General features: G+C 44.6%; 1 protein-coding gene across 1 annotated transcript in view; it reads right to left on the minus strand.

The window, feature by feature from the left end:
• The window catches only part of LOC135541242 (semaphorin-3D-like), a 136395-nt gene extending 112634 nt beyond the window's left edge, over positions 1–23761 (minus strand). The window contains exons 1-2 of the mRNA XM_064967342.1: positions 23567–23761; positions 21027–21098 (exon numbers count right to left, since the gene is read on the minus strand). Of these exons, the coding sequence (XP_064823414.1) occupies positions 21027–21064 (38 nt within the window). The 5' untranslated portion in view covers positions 21065–21098; positions 23567–23761. The remainder of the gene's footprint in view (positions 1–21026; positions 21099–23566) is intronic.
• Positions 23762–24559: the final 798 nt, after the last annotated feature.

Below are 24559 nucleotides of genomic sequence, written 5' to 3' on the forward strand. Positions count from 1 at the left end.
GATCAGGGATCTGCAACAGGTCTGGTCTGGTCAGCCTCTTACTCATAAAAAACTCCATCAAGCCCACCTTACGGTATAAACTAACGGCACTGCCCACATGATACTAGTCAATAGCTTATTTTCCTCATGTTCAGATAAACCCACAGGATGGTTTAGGGTTTTACTCTACTACCATCAGACCCGTCCATAATTCAAAAACCTTTTTCACAATAAAAAGTGTGTAATATATGTTCCAGGGAGGCAACGTTAGTTTGTAAATCAAGTTGGATTCGAGACCCTCAGGAACTGTCTCTGACTCAGGTTGGGCAGAACTCACACGGATGATGTCACCAGGCAGTATTACCACATGAGGAATAAAAACAATGGTCGTCATGGGTCTATCCAGATTACTTCTTTAAACAAGGAGTGTCAAAGACTCAATCATGGACACACTTACTGACAGTTGTGGCTGCTATGCGTGATGTATTGTTGTCTCTACCTTCTTGCCCTTTGTGCTGTTGACTGTGTCCAATAATGTTTGTACCATGTTTTGTGCTGCTACCATGTTGTGTTGCTACCATGTTGTTATGTTGTGTTGCTGCCTTGCTATGTTGTTGTCTTTAGGTCTCTCTTTATGTTGTGTTGCTGCCTTGCTATGTTGTTGTCTTTAGGTCTCTCTTTATGTTGTGTTGCTGCCTTGCTATGTTGTTGTCTTTAGGTCTCTCTCTATGTTGTGTTGCTGCCTTGCTATGTTGTTGTCTTTAGGTCTCTCTTTATGTTGTGCTGCTACCATGTTGTGTTGCTACCATGTTGTTATGTTGTGTTGCTGCCTTGCTATGTTGTTGTCTTTAGGTCTCTCTTTATGTTGTGTTGCTGCCTTGCTATGTTGTTGTCTTTAGGTCTCTCTTTATGTTGTGTTGTCTCTATTGTCGTGATGTGTGTTGTCCTTTATAGGTTATTTTTTATTTTCTATTTTTAATCTCAGCCCGCGTCCCTGCATGAGGTCTATTGCCTTTTGGTAGGCCGTCATTGTACAGAAGAAATTGTTCTTAACTGACTTGACTAGTTAAATAAATTAATGAAGTAATGAATGTACTACTGGCTAGAGAAGTATCTGATGTACTACTGGCTAGAGAAGTATCTGATGTACTACTGGCTAGAGGAGTATCTGATGTACTACTGGCTAGAGAAGTATCTGATGTACTACTAGCTAGAGAAGTATCTGATGTACTACTGGCTAGAGAAGTATCTGATGTACTACTGAGAATTATCTGATGTACTACTGGCTAGAGAAGTATCTGATGTACTACTGGCTAGAGAAGTATCTGATGTACTACTGAGAAGTATCTGATGTACTACTGGCTAGAGAAGTATCTGATGTACTACTGGCTAGAGAAGTATCTGATGTACTACTGGCTAGAGAAGTATCTAATGTACTACTGGCTAGAGAAGTATCTGATGTACTACTGGCTAGAGAAGTATCTGATGTACTACTGAGAAGTATCTGATGTACTACTGGCTAGAGAAGTATCTGATGTACTACTGGCTAGAGAAGTATCTGATGTACTACTGGCTAGAGAAGTATCTGATGTACTACTGAGAAGTATCTGATGTACCACTGGCTAGAGAAGTATCTGATGTACTACTGGCTAGAGAAGTATCTGATGTACTACTGAGAAGTATCTGATGTACTACTGGCTAGAGAATTATCTGATGTACTACTGGCTAGAGAAGTATCTAATGTACTACTGGCTAGAGAAGTATCTGATGTACTACTGGCTAGAGAAGTATCTGATGTACTACTGGCTAGAGAAGTATCTGATGTACTACTGGCTAGATAAGTATCTGATGTACTACTGAGAAGTATCTGATGTACTACTGGCTAGAGAAGTATCTGATGTACTACTGGCTAGAGAAGTATCTAATATACTACTGGCTAGAGAAGTATCTGATGTACTACTGGCTAGAGAAGTATCTGATGTACTACTGAGAAGTATCTGATGTACTACTGGCTAGAGAAGTATCTGATGTATTACTGGCTAGAGAAGTATCTGATGTACTACTGGCTAGAGAAGTATCTGATGTACTACTGGCTAGAGAAGTATCTAATGTACTACTGGCTAGAGAAGTATCTGATGTACTACTGGCTAGAGAAGTATCTGATGTACTACTGAGAAGTATCTGATGTACTACTGGCTAGAGAAGTATCTGATGTACTACTGGCTAGAGAAGTATCTGATGTACTACTGGCTAGAGAAGTATCTGATGTACTACTGGCTAGAGAAGTATCTGATGTACTACTGGCTAGAGAAGTATCTGATGTACTATTGGCTAGAGAAGTATCTGATGTACTACTGGCTAGAGAAGTATCTGATGCACTACTGGCTAGAGAAGTATCTGATGTACTATTGGCTAGAGAAGTATCTGATGTACTACTGGCTAGAGAAGTATCTGATGTACTACTGGATAGAGAAGTATCTGATGCACTACTGGCTAGAGAAGTATCTGATGTACTACTGAGAAGTATCTGATGTACTACTGGCTAGAGAAGTATCTGATGTACTACTGGCTAGAGAAGTATCTGATGTACTACTGAGAAGTATCTGATGTACTACTGGCTAGAGAAGTATCTGATGTACTACTGGCTAGAGAAGTATCTGATGTGCTACTGGCTAGAGAAGTATCTGATGTACTACTAGCTAGAGAAGTATCTGATGTACTACTGGCTAGAGAAGTATCTGATGTACTACTGGCTAGAGAAGTATCTGATGTACTACTGAGAAGTATCTGATGTACTAGTGGCTAGAGAAGTATCTGATGTACTACTGGCTAGAGGAGTATCTGATGTACTACTGGCTAGAGAAGTATCTGATGTACTACTGGCTAGAGAAGTATCTGATGTACTACTGAGAAGTATCTGATGTACTACTGGCTAGAGAAGTATCTGATGTACTACAGAGAAGTATCTGATGTACTACTGGCTAGAGAAGTATCTGATTTACTACAGACTAAAGAAGAATCTGATTTACTACTGGCTAGAGAAGTATCTGATGTACTACTGCCTAGAGAAGTATCTGATGTACTACTGGCTAGGGAAGTATCTGATGTACTACTGGCTAGAGAAGTATCTGATGTACTACTGGCTAGAGAAGTATCTGATGTACTACTGGCTAGAGGAGTATCTGATGTACTACTGGCTAGAGGAGTATCTGATGTACTACTGGCTAGAGGAGTATCTGATGTACTACTGGCTAAAGAAGTATCTGATGTACTACTGGCTAGAGAAGTATCTGATGTACTACTGGCTAGAGAAGTATCTGATGTACTACTGAGAAGTATTTGATGTACTACTGGCTAGAGAAGTAATCACAGTGATTTGTTGGTGTATATCTGTTACAGTAACAGGGCTTTGTGTGCAGCGTAGAGAATAGAGGCAACGTGTGGGATGCAGCTGACAAAAGCCTGGTGAATGAGGAGCACATGCTCAGTCAAGAAGCTGATGTCCGGCCCTGACACACACACACACACACAAGTACCTTATCTTGAGGCCCTGAGGCCCTGACACTGAGCTGCAGCCCCATTGGTTATCACATAGTCTGCTTCCTGTCACGCACCGACACCAGACCCTTACACTGTAATCACACACGTACTTACACACACACACACACACACCCCCTCAACAGATGTTTAAGTGTTGTAGTCTGTGAAGTGGCATGCCAACAGACTGTGTCTAAAGTGCCACCATATGCCTTACATGGGACACTATTTTTTGACCAGTCCCTCACACTATGGACCATGACCGAAAGTAGTGACCTATAAAGGGGATAGGCTTCCATTTGGGATTCGGATTACACTCCAAGCTCTTCGGCTGGGAGTCCAATAAGCCATTGTTTTTTCATCTTCTGTTATGTTAATTAATGACTTCTTATCCTCTCGAACTAAGTCAACAATAGTGTCGTGGTCCTGCCAAGCAGAGGCTGCCGGTGAGCTTCCTTCCCCCTTAGAGTCGTGTATCCGGGTGAAGCTGGGCGCCAACCCCAGGAAGACATGGGGAGAGGGCGTAAGTGACGACACAGCATAACACAATAAGACAGGACACAGAGCAGCAACAGAGAGCATCACAAACTCAATGCAGCACAACACAATAAAACATGACAATGTAGAGCAAAGGACAATGCAACACAACACAATATAACACAACGTCATACAGCACAACATAACATTACACAACGCTATACAACACAATGCCATACAGCACAACACAGCACAACGTCATACAGCACAACACAACACAATGCCATACAGCACAACACAGCACAACGTCATACAGCACAACATAACATTACACAACGCTATACAACACAAAGCCATACAGCACAACACAATGAAACACAACACAATGCCATACAGCACAACACAGCACAACGTCATACAGCACAACCTAACATTACACAACGCTATACAACACAATGCCATACAGCACAACACAACACAATGCCATACAGCACAACACAACACAATGCCATACAGCACAACACAACACAATGCCATACAGCACAACACAGCACAACGTCATACAGCACAACATAACATTACACAACGCTATACAACACAATGCCATACAGCACAACACAGCATAACGTCATACAGCACAACACCATACAGCACAACACAACACCATAAAATGCCATACAGCACAACACAACGTCATACAGCACAATATAACACAATGCCATACAACATAACACAATGCCATACAGCACAACACAACGCCATACAGCACAACACCATACAACACAACACCATACAACACAACACAACACCATACAACACAACACCATACAACACAACACCATACATCACAACACCATACAACACAACACCATACAACACAACACCATACAACACAACACCATACATCACAACACCATACAACACACCACCATACAACACCATACAACACAACACCATACATCACAACACCATACATCACAACACCATACAACACAACACCATACAACACAACACCATACAACACAACACCATACAACACCATACAACACCATACAACACAACACCATACAACACAACACCATACAACACAACACCATACAACACCATACATCACAACACCATACAACACAACACCATACAACACAACACCATACAACACAACACCATACAACACAACACCATACAACACAACACCATACAACACCACACAACACAACACCATACAACACAACACAATACCATACAATACAACACATCACCATACAACACCATACAACACAACACCATACAACACCATACAACACAACACCATACAACACAACAACACCATACAACACCATACAACACAACACCATACAACACCATACAACACAACACCATACAACACCATACAACACAACACCATACAACACCATACAACACAACACCATACAACACAACACCATACAACACAACACAACACCATACAACACCATACAACACAACACCATACAACACAACACCATACAACACAACACCATACAACAACACAACACCATACAACACAACACCATACAACACAACACCATACAACACAACACCACACAACACCACACAACACAACACCATACAACACAACACCACACAACACAACACCATACAACACAACACCATACAACATAACACAACCACACAGAAGTCCTGTGTAGCATGGTGCTTGCAATGCCAGGGTTGTGAGTTTGATTCCCATGGGGGACCAGTATGAAAATGTATGTACTCTATAGTGTAAATTGCTCTGGATGAGAGTGTCTGCTAAATTACAATTGTATATATTGTATTTTTTTTTAAACGTAGAGCAACACACACATGATGCTCCCAACAAGGGAAAAAAAACATGCTCCAGATTTGTCATTCTGTTACGTGTTGCTGAGGTCTGACACTGTCATGTGGTGTTATGGTTAGAGAGCTACGCAAATACCCTGTTACGATTCCCCATCCTTAGACGTAGCAGGACAATGTGCTTGACATGAATGCATTTATTTTTGTTAGCCATTGTTCCTCAGAGCTGCCGCCTTGGCCTCTTTGAGGTGTGTGTGTGTGTGTGTGTGTGTGTGTGTGTGTGTGTGTGTGTGTGTGTGTGTGTGTGTGTGTGTGTGTGTGTGTGTGTGTGTGTGTGTGTGTGTGTGTGTGTGTGTGTGTGTGTGTGTGTTATTTTACATGACATTATCAAAACAATATGATGTCATTTAGAGGACCACCTACGTAGGTGTCACGCTCTGACCTTAGTTCCTTTTGTTTTGTCTTTGTTTTAGTATGGTCAGGGCGTGAGTTGGGGTGGGTAGTCTATGTTCTTTTTTATATGATTTGGGATTTCTGTGTTTGGCCTGGTATGGTTCTCAATCAGAGGCAGCTGTCAATCGTTGTCCCTGATTGAGAACCATAGTTACTGAACCATACTGTTTTCACCCTTGTTTTGTGGGTGATTATTTTATGTTCTGTATTTTGCTTCACCGTTCAAGACTGTTCGTTTTTGTCATTTTATTGTTTTTGTTCAAGTATTCATATTAAATACAATATGGACACCTACCACGCTGCGCATTGGTGTCACATTTCTTACTCCTCGTCAGAGGAGGACGAAGACAAGCACTACAGTAGGTGGTTTGAAGTCAGATTCAAATCTGATTCTGGCCATGCAATTTGTGTCTGAACGGTCAAATCTTATTTGAGATTGCCACTCTCTCCAGATTGCCACACTCTCCAGATTGCCACACTCTCCAGATTGCCACTCTCTCCAGATTGCCACTCTCTCCAGATTGCCACTCTCTCCAGATTGCCACTCTCTCCAGATTGCCACGCTCTCCAGATTGCCACTCTCTCCAGATTGCCACTCTCTCCAGATTGCCGCCCTCTCCAGATTGCCGCCCTCTCCAGATTGCCGCCCTCTCCAGATTGCTACTCTCTCATACCTGCTCTCTCCAGATTGCTACTCTCTCCATAAAACTCACAATTATAAACTTAATTTCTGTCTCTAAACCTGTTTTTTATTTCTTAATTTTTCCGTAACAACATAACACTTTCACATGTGGATTTGAATACAGTGTGTGCTCCCAAATCTGCAGATAACATTCCATATATGATGAAGATAGTGTTATCTGTCAAATGAAAGATAATATTTGATCAGGACCATAGTACTTAGCAAACAGAACACCTGATAGTAAAACACTTTCCTTTCAGTTGATCAACAAAACATGAAGACCAACAGCATTTCAGCTGTGGGCTTTTTCTGGAGGCTAAAACCCTCACCCTATAACTCAGCTGTTGAGCAGGGGTAATTATAGACAATTATCACTGAACACCCCAAGACAAAAAAATACCTGAGCCCTAGGACCATGCCTCAGGACTACCTGGCCTGATGTCTCCTGGCTGTCCCCAATCCACCTTGTCAATCCGCAGCTCCAGTTTCAACTGTTCTGACTGCGGCTATGGAACCCTGACCTGTTCACCGGACGTGCTACTTTGTCCCGGACCTGCTGTTCTACCCTCTCGCCCCTCCCTTCCTCTCTCTCTCTCTACCGCACCTACTGTGTTGTCTCGACCACTGAATGCTCGGCTTTGAAAAGCCAACTGACATTTTACTCCTGAGGTGCTGACCTGTTGCACCCTTTACAACCACTGTGATTATTATTTGACCCTGCTGATCTTCTATGAATGTTTGAAAATATTGAAGAACGATGTACTCTTATAATCTCTACCCGGCACAGCCAGAAGAGGACTGGCCACCCCTCAAAGCCTGGTTCCTCTCTAGGTTTCTTCTTAGGTTCCTGCCTTTCTAAGGAGTTTTTCCTAGCCACCGTGCCTCTGCATTGCTTTTCTGTTTGGGGTTTTAATGCTGGGATTCTGTATTAGTACTTTGTGACATCTGCTTATGTAAAAAGGGCTAGAGAGAGAGAGAGATCTCCTGTAAGTAGTCAATCAGTAGCTCTAACCCGTTGTCTGTGAACTAGCTGACAGACTGATCCGTGTCTGTCGTCACCTGGCATTACAGACCAGGCCCGAGCAAAGAGTTCCAGACACACAATTGAAGGGTAACACCTCAGCTGAGAATGACACCATAAAACCTAGGAGAGATACCACTGCCGACAGCCCAGTTTAGACTAAAGCAGTGAAGGTTAAGTTAGTTTAAATAGTAAAGGTGATGAAGGCCATGTGACACACTCAAAATGGAGTGAAAACAATACCATATTAGTCTCAATCAACACATTAATTTGTTTATATCTAGTAATTTCAAGTCACAGACTAATGAAGACACAAAGCAATGTCCTGTTCTAAGAGGCTTTTGACAGGAATCAGAGTTTAAACTTTTCTATTGACATTAACATCCCTACCTACCTTACATACCTGCCTACCTACCATCCCTGGCCAACCTACCATCCCAGCCTACCTTACATACCTGCCTACCTTCCATCCCTACCTGTCTACCATCCCTGCCTGCCGACCTTCCATCCCTGCCTGCTACCTACCTTCCATCCCTACCTACCTTCCATCCCTGCCTACCTACCATCCATCCCTGCCTACCTACCTTCCATCTCTGCCTACCTTCCATCTCTGCCTACCTTCCATCCCTACCTACCTTTCATCCCTGCCTACCTACCTTCCATCCCTACCTACCATCCATCCCTGCCTACCTACCTTCCATCTCTGTCTACCTTCCATCCCTGCCTACCTACCATACCTACCTACCTACCTACCTACCTTCCATCCCTACCTGCCTACCTTCCATACCTACCTACCTACCTTCCATCCCTGCCTACCTACCTTCCATCCCTACCTGCCTACCTTCCATCCCTACCTACCTTCCATCCCTGCCTACCTACCTACCTACCTTCCATCCCTACCTTCCTTCCATCCCTGCCTACCTTCCATACCTACCTACCTTCCATCCCTGCCTACCTACCTACCTTCCATCCCTACCTTCCTTCCATCCCTGCCTACCTTCCATACCTACCTACATACCTACCTACCTTCCATCCCTACCTACCTTCCATCCCTGCCTACCTACCTACCTTCCATCCCTACCTTCCTTCCATCCCTGCCTACCTTCCATACCTACCTACCTGCCTTCCATCCCTGCCTACCTACCTTCCATCCCTGCCTACCTGCCTTCCATCTCTGCCTACCTACCTTCCATCCCTGCCTACCTACCTTCCATCCCTGCCTACCTACCTTCTATCCCTGCCTACCTACCTTCTATCCATACCTACCTACCTTCCATCCATACCTACCTACCTTCTCTGCCTACCTACCTTCCATACCTACCTACCTACCTTCTCTGCATACCTACCTTCCATCCCTACCTACCTTCCATACCAACCTACCTACCTTCTCTGCATACCTACCTACCTTCCATCCCTGCCTACCTACCTTCCATCCCTCCCTACCTTCCATCCCTGCCTACCTACCTTCCATCCCCGCCTACCATCCATCTCTGCCTACCTACCTTCCATCCCTGCCTACTTAACATCCATCCCCGCCTACCATCCATCTCTGCCTACCTACCTTCCATCCCTACCTACCTTCCATCCCTACCTACCTTCCATCCCTACCTACCTACCTTCCATCCCTGCCTACCTACCTTCCATCCCTGCCTACCTACCTTCCATCCCTGCCTACCTACCTTCCATCCCTGCCTACTTACCATCCATCCCCGCCTACCATCCATCTCTGCCTACCTACCTTCCATCCCTACCTACCTTCCATCCCTACCTACCTTCCATCCCTGCCTACCTACCTTCCATCCCTGTCTACCTACCTTCCATCCCTGCCTACCTACCTTTTATCCCTGGATACCTACCTTCTATCCATACCTACCTACCTTCCATCCATACCTACCTACCTTCTCTGCCTACCTACCTTCCATACCTACCTACCTACCTTCTCTGCCTACCTACCTTCCATCTCTGCCTACCTTCCATCCCTGCCTACCTTCCATCCCTGCCTACCTACCTTCCATCCTTGCCTACCTACCTTCCATCCCTGCCTACCTACCTTCTATCCATACCTACCTTCCATACCTACCTACCTTCCATACCTACCTACCTACCTTCTCTGACTGCCTTCCTTCCATCCATACCTACCTACCTTCTCTGCCTACCTACCTTCCATCCCTGCCTACCTTTCCATTCTAACCCTGCATGTGTATCTATGCTGGTCTTGGACTGAAACAGGTTCCAGTATTCATTTTGTGTACAGGTACTGTTTATATTTAGGTACAGGAACTCCTCAATCCTTCTGTGCTCATATTCTATCAGAGGAACAGGAGCTCAAGCAGTAGAACATTTTGAGGTGCCAGTACTCAAGTCCGGTGAGCTGCTGGTGCGTCTCATTATGTTTTAACAGTTGCATTCCAGCCAGTGTGTGTCCTGTGTGAGAAGAGCAGCGGAAGAGAATGCCTTAACATGATCCAGCTACTTTTTGCATTGCTTCTGTTGTATCATCGGAAGGAACAGGCCAACAGCTTTGCTCCTGCACTGTCTAGAGAGAGAGGGGACACTAGTGACATCCTGGTTGGGTGGTCTCTCTCTCTCGTGCACACACACACACACACACACACACACACACACACACACACACACACACACACACACACACACACAGGAAACAGCAGGAAAGGAAGGAACACAAAATAAACAGTGCGTGTACCATCCCAATAATCACAAAGCCTTGACTGGACTGTCATGTAACATGCACTTGCTAATGTTATTACGCCTTCCCAATACAAGCTTTGTTCACACACAGCAAACGACAACCACTCCTGAGAACGTCCCACTTCCTCTCTTTATGTTCAGCGAGAACCAGTGGACAGAACGTACCCATACCCCAGCGCTACCCTAAGGAAACAGGATACAGGGAGTAGTACTACAGATGCGATATCTTAATTTGACTCAGTTTCTCACAGAAGGAAAATAATTCTGCATGTAATGTGAAATATGATGTGGATTATAATTAATGGACTTTTTTTTTGGTAGGGTTTGATACATTTTTAAAATGGTAATTACAAACTTTAGAAGTTTTAATTTCCTGAAACATCTTGATGATCAAATTAAGATGCAACATATGTATAAGTGGGTAGTGAGGTTTTGTATTATATTATGAACATGTCAGCTGGTCTGGTTTATATCACAACTGTATAATCCCATGATTTATAGAAGCATGCCTAATAACCCAGAGGGGAAACGAGGAGGAATGTAGATGTAAGTCACCTAAATCGCTCTACATAAAGAATACTGTAACCAATCGGAGTTGGAGGAGGACATGGGACTCTATTCTTCAACGCGCTGTCACAGACACAGCTGGGAGTCTGAGGCTGAAATTCCATCTGATTGATACTTAAACACACACACGCTATGCAGCTGAATTAGGGTGTTCTCCCAATTACACTAATAAAAATAATCAATCAATTAATTTGATGAATGATTTAAACAGGAGCGTATAAAACTCTGTCATGCCTATAGACAGCTGGTACACCACCTCTGGCTGAAACAGTCGGTAACCACCTCTGACTGAAACAGTCGGTACACCACCTCTGACTGACTGAAACAGTCGGTACACCACCTCTGACTGAAACAGACGGTACACCACCTCTGACTGAAACAGTCGGTACACCACCTCTGACTGAAACAGTCGGTACACCACCTCTGACTGAAACAGACGGTACACCACCTCTGACTGAAACAGTCGGTACACCACCTCTGACTGATACAGACGGTACACCACCTCTGACTGAAACAGTCGGTAACCACCTCTGACTGAAACAGTCAGTAACCACCTCTGACTGAAACAGTCGGTAACCACCTCTGACTGAAACAGTCGGTACACCACCTCTGACTGAAACAGTCGGTACACCACCTCTGACTGAAACAGTCGGTAACCACCTCTGACTGACTGAAACAGTCAGTAACCACCTCTGACTGATACAGACGGTACACCACCTCTGACTGAAACAGTCGGTACACCACCTCTGACTGAAACAGTCGGTAACCACCTCTGACTGAAACAGTCGGTACAACACCTCTGACTGAAACAGTCAGTACACCACCTCTGACTGAAACAGTCGGTAACCACCTCTGACTGAAACAGTCGGTAACCACCTCTGACTGACTGAAACAGTCGGTACACCACCTCTGACTGAAACAGTCGGTACACCACCTCTGACTGAAACAGTCAGTAACCACCTCTGACTGATACAGACGGTACACCACCTCTGACTGAAACAGACGGTACACCACCTCTGACTGAAACAGTCGGTACACCACCTCTGACTGAAACAGACGGTACACCACCTCTGACTGAAACAGTCGGTACACCACCTCTGACTGAAACAGTCGGTAACCACCTCTGACTGACTGAAACAGTCGGTAACCACCTCTGACTGACTGAAACAGTCAGTAACCACCTCTGACTGAAACAGTCAGTAACCACCTCTGACTGATACAGACGGTACACCACCTCTGACTGAAACAGTCGGTAACCACCTCTGACTGAAACAGTCAGTAACCACCTCTGACTGAAACAGTCGGTACACCACCTCTGACTGAAACAGTCGGTACACCACCTCTGACTGAAACAGTCGGTACACCACCTCTGACTGAAACAGTCGGTACACCACCTCTGACTGAAACAGTCGGTAACCACCTCTGACTGAAACAGTCGGTAACCACCTCTGACTGAAACAGTCGGTACAACACCTCTGACTGACTGAAACAGTCGGTAACCACCTCTGACTGAAACAGACGGTACACCACCTCTGACTGAAACAGTCGGTACACCACCTCTGACTGACTGAAACAGTCGGTAACCACCTCTGACTGAAACAGTCAGTAACCACCTCTGACTGATACAGACGGTACACCACCTCTGGCTGAAACAGTCGGTACACCACCTCTGACTGACTGAAACAGTCAGTACACCACCTCTGACTGACTGAAACAGTCAGTACACCACCTCTGACTGAAACAGTCAGTACACCACCTCTGACTGAAACAGTCAGTACACCACCTCTGACTGAAACAGTCAGTACACCACCTCTGACTGAAACAGTCAGTACACCACCTCTGACTGAAACAGTCGGTACAACACCTCTGACTGAAACAGTCGGTAACCACCTCTGACTGAAACAGTCGGTACACCACCTCTGACTGAAACAGTCGGTAACCACCTCTGACTGAAACAGTCGGTAACCACCTCTGACTGAAACAGTCGGTAACCACCTCTGACTGAAACAGTCGGTACACCACCTCTGACTGAAACAGTCGGTAACCACCTCTGACTGAAACAGACGGTACACCACCTCTGACTGAAACAGTCGGTACACCACCTCTGACTGAAACAGTCAGTAACCACCTCTGACTGAAACAGTCGGTAACCACCTCTGACTGATACAGTCGGTACACCACCTCTGACTGAAACAGACGGTAGGCCACCTCTGACTGATACAGTCGGTAACCACCTCTGACTGAAACAGTCGGTAACCACCTCTGACTGACTGAAACAGTCGGTAACCACCTCTGACTGACTGAAACAGTCGGTAACCACCTCTGACTGAAACAGTCGGTACACCACCTCTGACTGAAACAGTCGGTAACCACCTCTGACTGACTGAAACAGTCGGTAACCACCTCTGACTGACTGAAACAGTCAGTAACCACCTCTGACTGAAACAGTCAGTAACCACCTCTGACTGATACAGACGGTACACCACCTCTGACTGAAACAGTCGGTAACCACCTCTGACTGAAACAGTCAGTAACCACCTCTGACTGAAACAGTCGGTACACCACCTCTGACTGAAACAGTCGGTACACCACCTCTGACTGAAACAGTCGGTACACCACCTCTGACTGAAACAGTCGGTACACCACCTCTGACTGAAACAGTCGGTAACCACCTCTGACTGAAACAGTCGGTAACCACCTCTGACTGAAACAGTCGGTACAACACCTCTGACTGACTGAAACAGTCGGTAACCACCTCTGACTGAAACAGACGGTACACCACCTCTGACTGAAACAGTCGGTACACCACCTCTGACTGACTGAAACAGTCGGTAACCACCTCTGACTGAAACAGTCAGTAACCACCTCTGACTGATACAGACGGTACACCACCTCTGGCTGAAACAGTCGGTACACCACCTCTGACTGACTGAAACAGTCAGTACACCACCTCTGACTGACTGAAACAGTCAGTACACCACCTCTGACTGAAACAGTCAGTACACCACCTCTGACTGAAACAGTCAGTACACCACCTCTGACTGAAACAGTCAGTACACCACCTCTGACTGAAACAGTCAGTACACCACCTCTGACTGAAACAGTCGGTAACCACCTCTGACTGAAACAGTCGGTACACCACCTCTGACTGAAACAGTCGGTAACCACCTCTGACTGAAACAGTCGGTAACCACCTCTGACTGAAACAGTCGGTAACCACCTCTGACTGAAACAGTCGGTACACCACCTCTGACTGAAACAGTCGGTACACCACCTCTGACTGAAACAGTCGGTACACCACCTCTGACTGAAACAGTCGGTACACCACCTCTGACTGACTGAAACAGTCGGTACACCACCTCTGACTGAAACAGTCGGTACACCACCTCTGACTGAAACAGTCGGTACACCACCTCTGACTGACTGAAACAGTCAGTAACCACCTCTGACTGATACAGACGGTACACCACCTCTGACTGACTGAAACAGTCAGTAACCACCTCTGACTGAAACAGTCAGTAACCACCTCTGACTGATACAGACGGTACACCACCTCTGACTGAAACAGTCGGTACACCACCTCTGACTGAAACAGTCGGTAACCACCTCTGACTGACTGAAACAGTCAGTAACCACCTCTGACTGACTGAAACAGTCGGTACACCACCTCTGACTGAAACAGTCGGTACACCACCTCTGACTGAAACAGTCGGTACACCACCTCTGACTGAAACAGTCGGTACACCACCTCTGACTGACTGAAACAGTCGGTAACCACCTCTGACTGAAACAGACGGTACAACACCTCTGACTGACTGAAACAGTCGGTACAACACCTCTGACTGAAACAGTCGGTAACCACCTCTGACTGACTGAAACAGTCGGTAACCACCTCTGACTGAAACAGACGGTACACCACCTCTGACTGACTGAAACAGTCAGTAACCACCTCTGACTGACTGAAACAGTCGGTACACCACCTCTGACTGAAACAGTCGGTACACCACCTCTGACTGAAACAGTCGGTACACCACCTCTGACTGAAACAGACGGTACACCACCTCTGACTGAAACAGTCGGTAACCACCTCTGACTGAAACAGTCGGTACTCCACCTCTGACTGACTGAAACAGTCGGTAACCACCTCTGACTGAAACAGTCGGTACACCACCTCTGACTGAAACAGTCGGTACACCACCTCTGACTGAAACAGTCAGTACACCACCTCTGACTGAAACAGTCGGTACACCACCTCTGACTGAAACAGTCGGTACACCACCTCTGACTGAAACAGTCGGTAACCACCTCTGACTGAAACAGTCGGTACACCACCTCTGACTGAAACAGTCGGTACACCACCTCTGACTGAAACAGTCGGTACACCACCTCTGACTGAAACAGTCGGTACACCACCTCTGACTGAAACAGTCGGTAACCACCTCTGACTGAAACAGTCGGTAACCACCTCTGACTGAAACAGTCGGTACACCACCTCTGACTGACTGAAACAGTCGGTAACCACCTCTGACTGAAACAGTCGGTAACCACCTCTGACTGAAACAGTCGGTACACCACCTCTGACTGAAACAGTCGGTACACCACCTCTGACTGAAACAGTCGGTAACCACCTCTGACTGAAACAGTCGGTAACCACCTCTGACTGAAACAGTCGGTACACCACCTCTGACTGAAACAGTCGGTACACCACCTCTGACTGAAACAGTCGGTAACCACCTCTGACTGAAACAGTCGGTAACCACCTCTGACTGAAACAGTCGGTAACCACCTCTGACTGAAACAGACGGTAGGCCACCTCTGACTGAAACAGACCTTAAAAAACAGTTAAATTAAATATTTGAAATAGCATGTTTTAAATCAATTAAATCAAAATATACAACTGAGACGTTTAGGAAATAAACACTTCCTAGCTTTCCTCATCGAAGTGAAAACAGGGGTACTTGATACCTACAGTCTCTCTGTTTAAACTACAGTCTCTCTGTTTAACCTACAATCTCTCTGTTTAACCTACAGTCTCTCTGTTTTTTAACTTCCTCCCCCCTATCTTTCACTCTCTTTCATTCTCCTCCTCTCTCACGCTCTCTCTCTCAACCCATATCTCTCTCTCTCGCCATCCTTAGGCAGCAGTAATAAGGGCTGGTTTATACCTGCCCGCCTGACACATACTGAAACAATGAGAAGGACCCAGGACCCCGTCTTGACTATAAACCACCCAGCAGCATCTATCTGTCTTTCCTACAGACCCACAGTGCCATGGTCTTGCAGTGTTTAAAGAGGCAATATGATATGTTTTATAGACAAGAGCCAATATAGTTTTATAGATAATGTTACATATTCAATATGTTCTACTGGTTCTAGATTTATACTCTGACTGTAGGACCTGAACTAGAAAGACAATACAACATGTAATACTCATCCCTTCATCAAACCCCCTTCATCTCTCTCTCTCTCTCCTCCTCTCCCTCCCTCCCTCATCTCCCTCCCTCCCTCCCTTCCTCATCTCTCTCTCCCCCTTCATCTCTCTCTCTCTCTCACTGCCCCCCTCTCCCTCCCTCCATCATCTTTCTCTCCCTCCCCCTTCATCTCTCTCTCTCTCTCGCTCTGTCCCCCTCTCCCTCCCCCCTCATCCTTCTCTCACTCTTTCCTCAGCCTTCCCTCCCTTTCCACTGCAGATCTGTCAGTCTGCTGTGAGGAGAACCAGACCCAGAGCTCTACCCTGTTGTGAGGAGAACCAGACCCGGAGTTCTACCTAGTCCCTGACGGAGTAGCAGCAAGCCAGAGGGAGGTAGCTGGGGCATGGGGAGGGGGGGTGGAGGGATGGAGTGCTGGGAGAGATATAGGGAGGGTAAGATCAGAGAGCTGGTCCCATGAGATGTGCATGGGACCTCTGGGTTAATTTGAGGAACAAAACCTGCCGCCCAGTGTGCTTCGCTGACTGGCAATAGAGGACTGGAGGTGTCCCAACAGACAGACTGACCTCCAGCCTAGCCTCTAGATTCAGACCCCTCAAAGTCCATTCTAAGTCCGGCTCAGCCTCAGGCTGTGTCCTATATCGTGCCCTACTTTTGACCAGGGTCGTATAAGGCTCTAGTCAAAAGTAGTGCACTAAATAGGTACTATTGTGGTATTTTGGACACATTTTCAGACCCTGTCAGCCCAGCCTCAGACTAGCCTGTAACCTCTGAGCCCTGGCATAGTCCCCTTAGGTAAAATCAATGAACTGGACCTGGAGAGGAAGAGAACACATTAGCAGGTTCTGGTCACCGGGTTCTGGTTCTAATACACCGGAGACCTCTCAGTAACGTGTACCATCGTTTATTGGATAAGAACAGATCATCTCTCAACGTGGCAGTTTTTAAATGAGTAAATATCTCAGTCTTTGTGTTGATGAGGGAATGGTGTAACACTGTACGTATGTTACAACTCATGTTACAACACCCGAGCCCCTACAAGTAGTTATTGCCCATGACTAGCTCAGATCTGGCTGTAGTCTCTATTATCATGATGAAACTACACGTCAGAGACAAAGAGGAGGAAAAAGTGGGAGAGAGTGTATTGACCCTCCCACTCCGTCTGCCGAATTCTTTCTCTTTTCTCTTGTTTTCCTTTAATGGGATGTCGGTGGGCGGAGCCGGGAGGGTCGTCAGCGAATGAGATAAATGCACCTCTTCCCCATTCATTGGGGAGACTCTCTTCGTGCAGACACACTGATAGATTTTGGTTGTGGCATTTTTGTGTCTGTTTTCGTTTGTTTGCGTTGACACTTTTCAACACCCCTCATCATCACATTTATGCACGCAACCACTCCCTTACACTACTGCTTACTGACTACACACACCATTGCTCATTGTATGTAGTTTACTTTAGTTAATAAATATATTTTGTTATTTCTTATATCCACGTTGTCTCCCTTTTTGTTATGGACTTTGAGCCGGTTCATGACACCATGGACATGGAGGAGCATAGTGTATATATATAGTATAGTGTATAGTATTTAGTATATAACATAGTATATAATATAGTAGTATATAATATAGGGCTCCCGAATGGTGCAGTGGTCTAAGGCACTGCAGCTCAGTGCGAGAGGCGCACGATTGGCCCAGCGTCGTCCAGGTTTTGCCAGGGTAGGCCGTCATGGTAAATAAGAATTTGTTCTTAACCGACTTGCCTAGTTAAATAAAGGATACATTAAAAAACTACAGTACATGATACATAGACTACAGTACATGATACATAGACTACAGTACATGGTATATTGACTACAGTACATGGTATATAGACTACAGTACATGATACATAGACTACAGTACATGGTATATAGACTACAGTACATGATACAAAGACTACAGTACATGGTACATAGACTACAGTACATGGTACATAGACTACAGCACATGGTATATAGACTACAGTACATGATACATAGACTACAGTACATAGTACATAGACTACAGTACATGGTGCATAGACTACAGTACATGATACATAGACTACAGTACATGGTATATAGACTACAGTACATGATACATAGACTACAGTACATGATACATAGACTACAGTACATGATACATAGACTACAGTACATGATACATAGACTACAGTACATGATACATAGACTACAGTACATGGTATATAGACTACAGTACATGATACATAGACTACATTACATGGTACATAGACTACATTACATGGTACATAGATTACAGTACATGATACATAGACTACAGTACATGGTACATAGACTACAGTACATGATACATAGACTACAGTACGTGGTACATAGACTACAGTACATGGTACATAGACTACAGTACATGATACATAGACTACAGTACATGGTATATAGACTACAGTACATGATACATAGACTACAGTACATGGTATATAGACTACAGTACATGATACATAGACTACAGTACATGATACATAGACTACAGTACATGATACATAGACTACAGTACATGATACATAGACTACAGTACATGATACATAGACTACAGTACATGATACATAGACTACAGTACATGATACATAGACGACAGTACATGGTATATAGACTACAGTACATGATACATAGACTACAGTACATGGTATATAGACTACAGTACATGGTATATAGACTACAGTACATGATACATAGACTACAGTACATGTTATATAGACTACATTACATGATACATAGACTACAGTACATGATACATAGACTACAGTACATGATACATAGACTACAGTACATGATACATAGACGACAGTACATGGTATATAGACTACAGTACATGATACATAGACTACAGTACATGGTATATAGACTACAGTACATGGTATATAGACTACAGTACATGATACATAGACTACAGTACATGTTATATAGACTACATTACATGATACATAGACTACAGTACATGATACATAGACTACCATTCAAAAGTTTGGGGTCACTTTGAAATTTCCTTATTTTTGAAAGAAAAGCAAATGTTTTGTAAATAAATTGTCGATTTAAAATAACATCAAATTGATCAGAAATACAGTGTAGACATTGTAAATGTTGTAAATGACTATTGTAGCTGCTTGTTTACGGTAAACACAAAGCATACTGGGACATGTTGGTGGCAACAGGGTAGCCTAGTGGTTAGGGCGTTAGACTCATAACCGGAAGGTTGCAAGTTCAAACCCCTGAGCTGACAAGGTACAAATCTGTCATTCTACCCCTGAACAAGGCAGTTTACCCACTGTTCCTAGGCTGTCATTGAAAATAAGAATTTGTTCTTAAATGACTTGCCTAGTTAAATAAAGGTAAAATAAAAAATGTGTTGTAAACGATGCTCAAACAGTCTTGAAGGCTGTGTAGCTTGCTACTGGGAATGATTCCACGCTGATGGATATATGACACTCTACGGTCCTGTAAACATCTGTCTCTTTATGTCAAACAGACACTCGTGGAAATAAGATATATTGATAATTCCATCACGATGTCACCCTCGAATAGAGATTGTAAACGTGAGAAGAGATATTATTTGTTGTACCATTTTTGACACATGCAGAGGACGCAATTCTGTTTCTCACAAAAATGGACGACAAAGTAGACATTCTATTCTCATTCAGTTCTATTGATACTCAATATCAACTCAGAAATGCGTTTCAATTTCAAACAATGGCTTGGAATATGTAGATAACAGGACTTCGTGTATGGGAGGATAAAAATAAATCAATGTTCATCGGGTATATCAGCTCGGCTATTGTTTGCTAGCTTGTGGCCGAGGCAGCTCAGTTACCGTTGGAGCAGGGCACCGGCCAGATAAGCATTGTGAAGTGTGAACACTGCACTGGAGCACCCACTGAAAGAGTGAAGTACCTGGCTAGATGTTCTCTACAGTAGAGAGTGAAGGAGATAGGGACTCTGTAGTGAAGTACCTGGTTAGATGTTCTCTACAGTGGAGAGGGAAGGAGATAGAGACTCTGTAGTGAAGTACCTGGTTAGATGTTCTCTACAGTAGAGAGTGAAGTACATAGAGACTCTGTAGTGAAGTACCTGGCTAGATGTTCTCTACAGTAGAGAGTGAAGTACATAGAGACTCTGTAGTGAAGTACCTGGTTAGATGTTCTCTACAGTAGATAGTGAAGTACATAGAGACTCTGTAGTGAAGTACCTGGTTAGATGTTCTCTACAGTAGAGAGTGAAGTACATAGAGACTCTGTAGTGACGTACCTGGTTAGATGCTCTCTACAGTAGAGAGTGAAGTACATAGAGACTCTGTAGTGACGTACCTGGTTAGATGCTCTCTACAGTAGAGAGTGAAGTACATAGACTCTGTAGTGAAGTACTTGGCTAGATGTTCTCTACAGTAGAGAGTGAAGGAGATAGAGACTCTGTAGTGAAGTACCTGGCTAGATGTTCTCTACTGTGGAGAGTGAGCAGCTCTCTACATCAGAGGTTTAACATGTTTATCATATATGCATAGTCACTTTAACTATACATTCCTGTACATACTACCTCAATCAGCCTGACTAACTGTTGTCTGTATGTAGCCTCTCTACTTTTATAGTCTCGCTACTGTATATAGCCTGTCTTTTTACTGTTGTTTTATTTCTTTACTTACCTATTGTTCACCTAATACCTTTTTTGCACTATTGGTTAGAGCCTGTAAGTAAGCATTTCACTGTAAGGTCCACCACCTGTTGTATTCAGAATTTCACCTGTTGTATTCGGTGCACGTGACAAATAAACTTTGATTTGATGTGTCACCGACAGCATACTCAAACTCTCCAAGCATCTAGTGCTCTCTCTCTCTCTCTCTCTCTCTCTCTCTCTCTCTCTCTCTCTCTCTCTCTCTCTCTCTCTCTCTCTCTCTCTCTCTCTCTCTCTCTCTCTCTCTCTCTCTCTCTCTCTCTCTCTCTCTCTCTCTCTCTCTCTCTCTCTCTCTCTCTTGCACGTGTGCTCTCTCTTCATCTTTCTCTCTCTCTCGTGCTCTCTCTCTTGCACGTGTGCTCGCTCTCTTCATCTTTCTCTCACGCGCGCTCTCTCCCTCTATCCAAGTAGGTTAAAGTATCTTTCCCCTTCTCCCTTGTTAAGTTCCGTGCCTACTTCAAACTATTATTCCAGTGGCACTGAGATAAGAGATACAGTCATAGGAAAGAGAGGGAAGCAACGTAGCCACAGTCACAGACAGAGGAAAGGCACAACGTAGCCACAGAGGAAAGGCACAATGTAGCCACAGTCACAGACTGAGGAAAGGCACAACGTAGCCACAGTCACAGACAGAGGAAAGGCACAACGTAGCCACAGTCACAGACAGAGGAAAGGCACAACGTAGCCACAGTCACAGACTGAGGAAAGGCACAATGTAGCCACAGTCACAGACAGAGGAAAGGCACAACATAGCCACAGACAGAGGAAAGGCACAATGTAGCCACAGTCACAGACAGAGGAAAGGCACAACGTAGCCACAGAGGAAAGGCACAACATAGCCACAGTCACAGACAGAGGAAAGGCACAACGTAGCCACAGTCACAGACAGAGGAAAGGCACAACGTAGCCACAGACAGAGGAAAGGCACAACGTAGCCACAGTCACAGACTGAGGAAAGGCACAACGTAGCCACAGACAGAGGAAAGGCACAACGTAGCCACAGTCACAGACAGAGGAAAGGCACAACGTAGCCACAGTCACAGACAGAGGAAAGGCACAACGTAGCCACAGTCACAGACAGAGGAAAGGCACAACGTAGCCACAGTCACAGACTGAGGAAAGGCACAACGTAGCCACAGTCACAGACAGAGGAAAGGCACAACGTAGCCACAGTCACAGACAGAGGAAAGGCACAACGTAGCCACAGTCACAGACTGAGGAAAGGCACAATGTAGCCACAGTCACAGACAGAGGAAAGGCACAATGTAGCCACAGTCACAGACAGAGGAAAGGCACAACATAGCCACAGACAGAGGAAAGGCACAATGTAGCCACAGTCACAGACAGAGGAAAGGCACAACGTAGCCACAGTCACAGACTGAGGAAAGGCACAATGTAGCCACAGTCACAGACAGAGGAAAGGCACAACGTAGCCACAGTCACAGACAGAGGAAAGGCACAACGTAGCCACAGTCACAGACTGAGGAAAGGCACAACGTAGCCACAGACAGAGGAAAGGCACAACGTAGCCACAGACAGAGGAAAGGCACAACGTAGCCACAGTCACAGACAGAGGAAAGGCACAACGTAGCCACAGTCACAGACAGAGGAAAGGCACAACGTAGCCACAGTCACAGACAGAGGAAAGGCACAACGTAGCCACAGAGGAAAGGCACTAAACAACAGTCTGACGGACAGTTTGTACAGAGGAGTCAACTACCATAACAGGATGTCATATAGACAGTCACTGCACCTTACTCATATCAGCCAGGACCAGAGATTTTTTTTAGGAGTGGTTCACTGTATTCTCTATGCTACAGGTTCTAAATTTACTCTGTGTTTTATTAAGCTTCAATATCTTCCATTGTAAATGGATATTTCTCGAAAATCAACATAGTAAATGTCTCAATGTAGACAATGAGCTTCTCCCTGAATCTCAGTCACACAAATTGGAATATATTCGGCTGTTTACACGTTTATAAACAGAGCAAAATAAATTGTAAAATAATTTTGGTAGGCTATTGATTGATCTAGAATATATGTATAGCATAATCTCATAAATCATGTGCTTTACAGATCTTACCTGCCAACAATATCCTCATAGCCTGCCTCACAAAATTGAAAGAGCCGTTTCAAAAATCAAAGTTAATGTCAGAAAGTAAACTTTTCCGCAACTTACCAGACTCTTTATTTCTTGAAAGTGATTTCTGAAGATTAGTTATTCCAGTCCAAATCTAACGTAGACGGGCTCCTGATACAGTGACAGGGTGAAACGATCTGCCGCAGGGTTTGAGAAAGAGAAGCGACGTGAGATGACTCCACATTGTCGCGTTCCACACGTTATAAACAAACTCCGCATGTTGGGCCGGTGGTCGTGAAGGCCACTCCTCCGGTAGGTAGTCCCTCTCTCCATCATCCTCGGCTGCGCTTCCCAGCTCCCTCCCGCTCTGTCGCCAATCAAATATCTGCTCATTACACTCATGACGCACATCGAGTGGGAACAATATTATGTGTTTGTGCAGGTGTATCTAGCACATTATGATAAAGTATTGGTTGGGTACTATAATAACGGGCCAAGACAAGTAATTAATTTTCTCCACATTAAATCAAATAAAAGTGTATTTGTCACGTGCGCAGAATACAACAGGTGTAGACTACAGTGAAATGCTGAATACAACAGGTCTACTAGACCTTACAGTGAAATGCTGAATACAACAGGTGTTAACTACAGTGAAACGCTGAATACAACAGGTGTTGACGACAGTGAAATGCTTACTTACAGGCTCTAACGAATAGTGCAAAAAAGGGGCAGGGTTATTTAATGTAGTCACTTTCTCCATATCTACATGTACATACTATCTCAAATCAGCCTGAGGAACCGTGCCTCTATACAGCCTCTCGACTGTTTATAGCCTCTACTGTATATAGCCTCTACTGTATATAGCCTCTCTACTGTATATAGCCTCTCTACTGTATATAGCCTCTACTGTATATAGCCTCTACTGTATATAGCCTCTCTACTGTATATAGCCTCTACTGTATATAGCCTCTCTACTGTAAATAGCCTCTCTAATGTAATTAGCCTCTCTACTGTATATATCCTCTCTACTGTATATATCCTCTACTGTATATAGCCTCCCTACTGTATATAGCCTCTCTACTGTATATAGCC

The sequence above is a fragment of the Oncorhynchus masou genome, chromosome 6, assembly GCF_036934945.1.
Source record: "Oncorhynchus masou masou isolate Uvic2021 chromosome 6, UVic_Omas_1.1, whole genome shotgun sequence".
Taxonomy (NCBI): domain Eukaryota; kingdom Metazoa; phylum Chordata; class Actinopteri; order Salmoniformes; family Salmonidae; genus Oncorhynchus; species Oncorhynchus masou.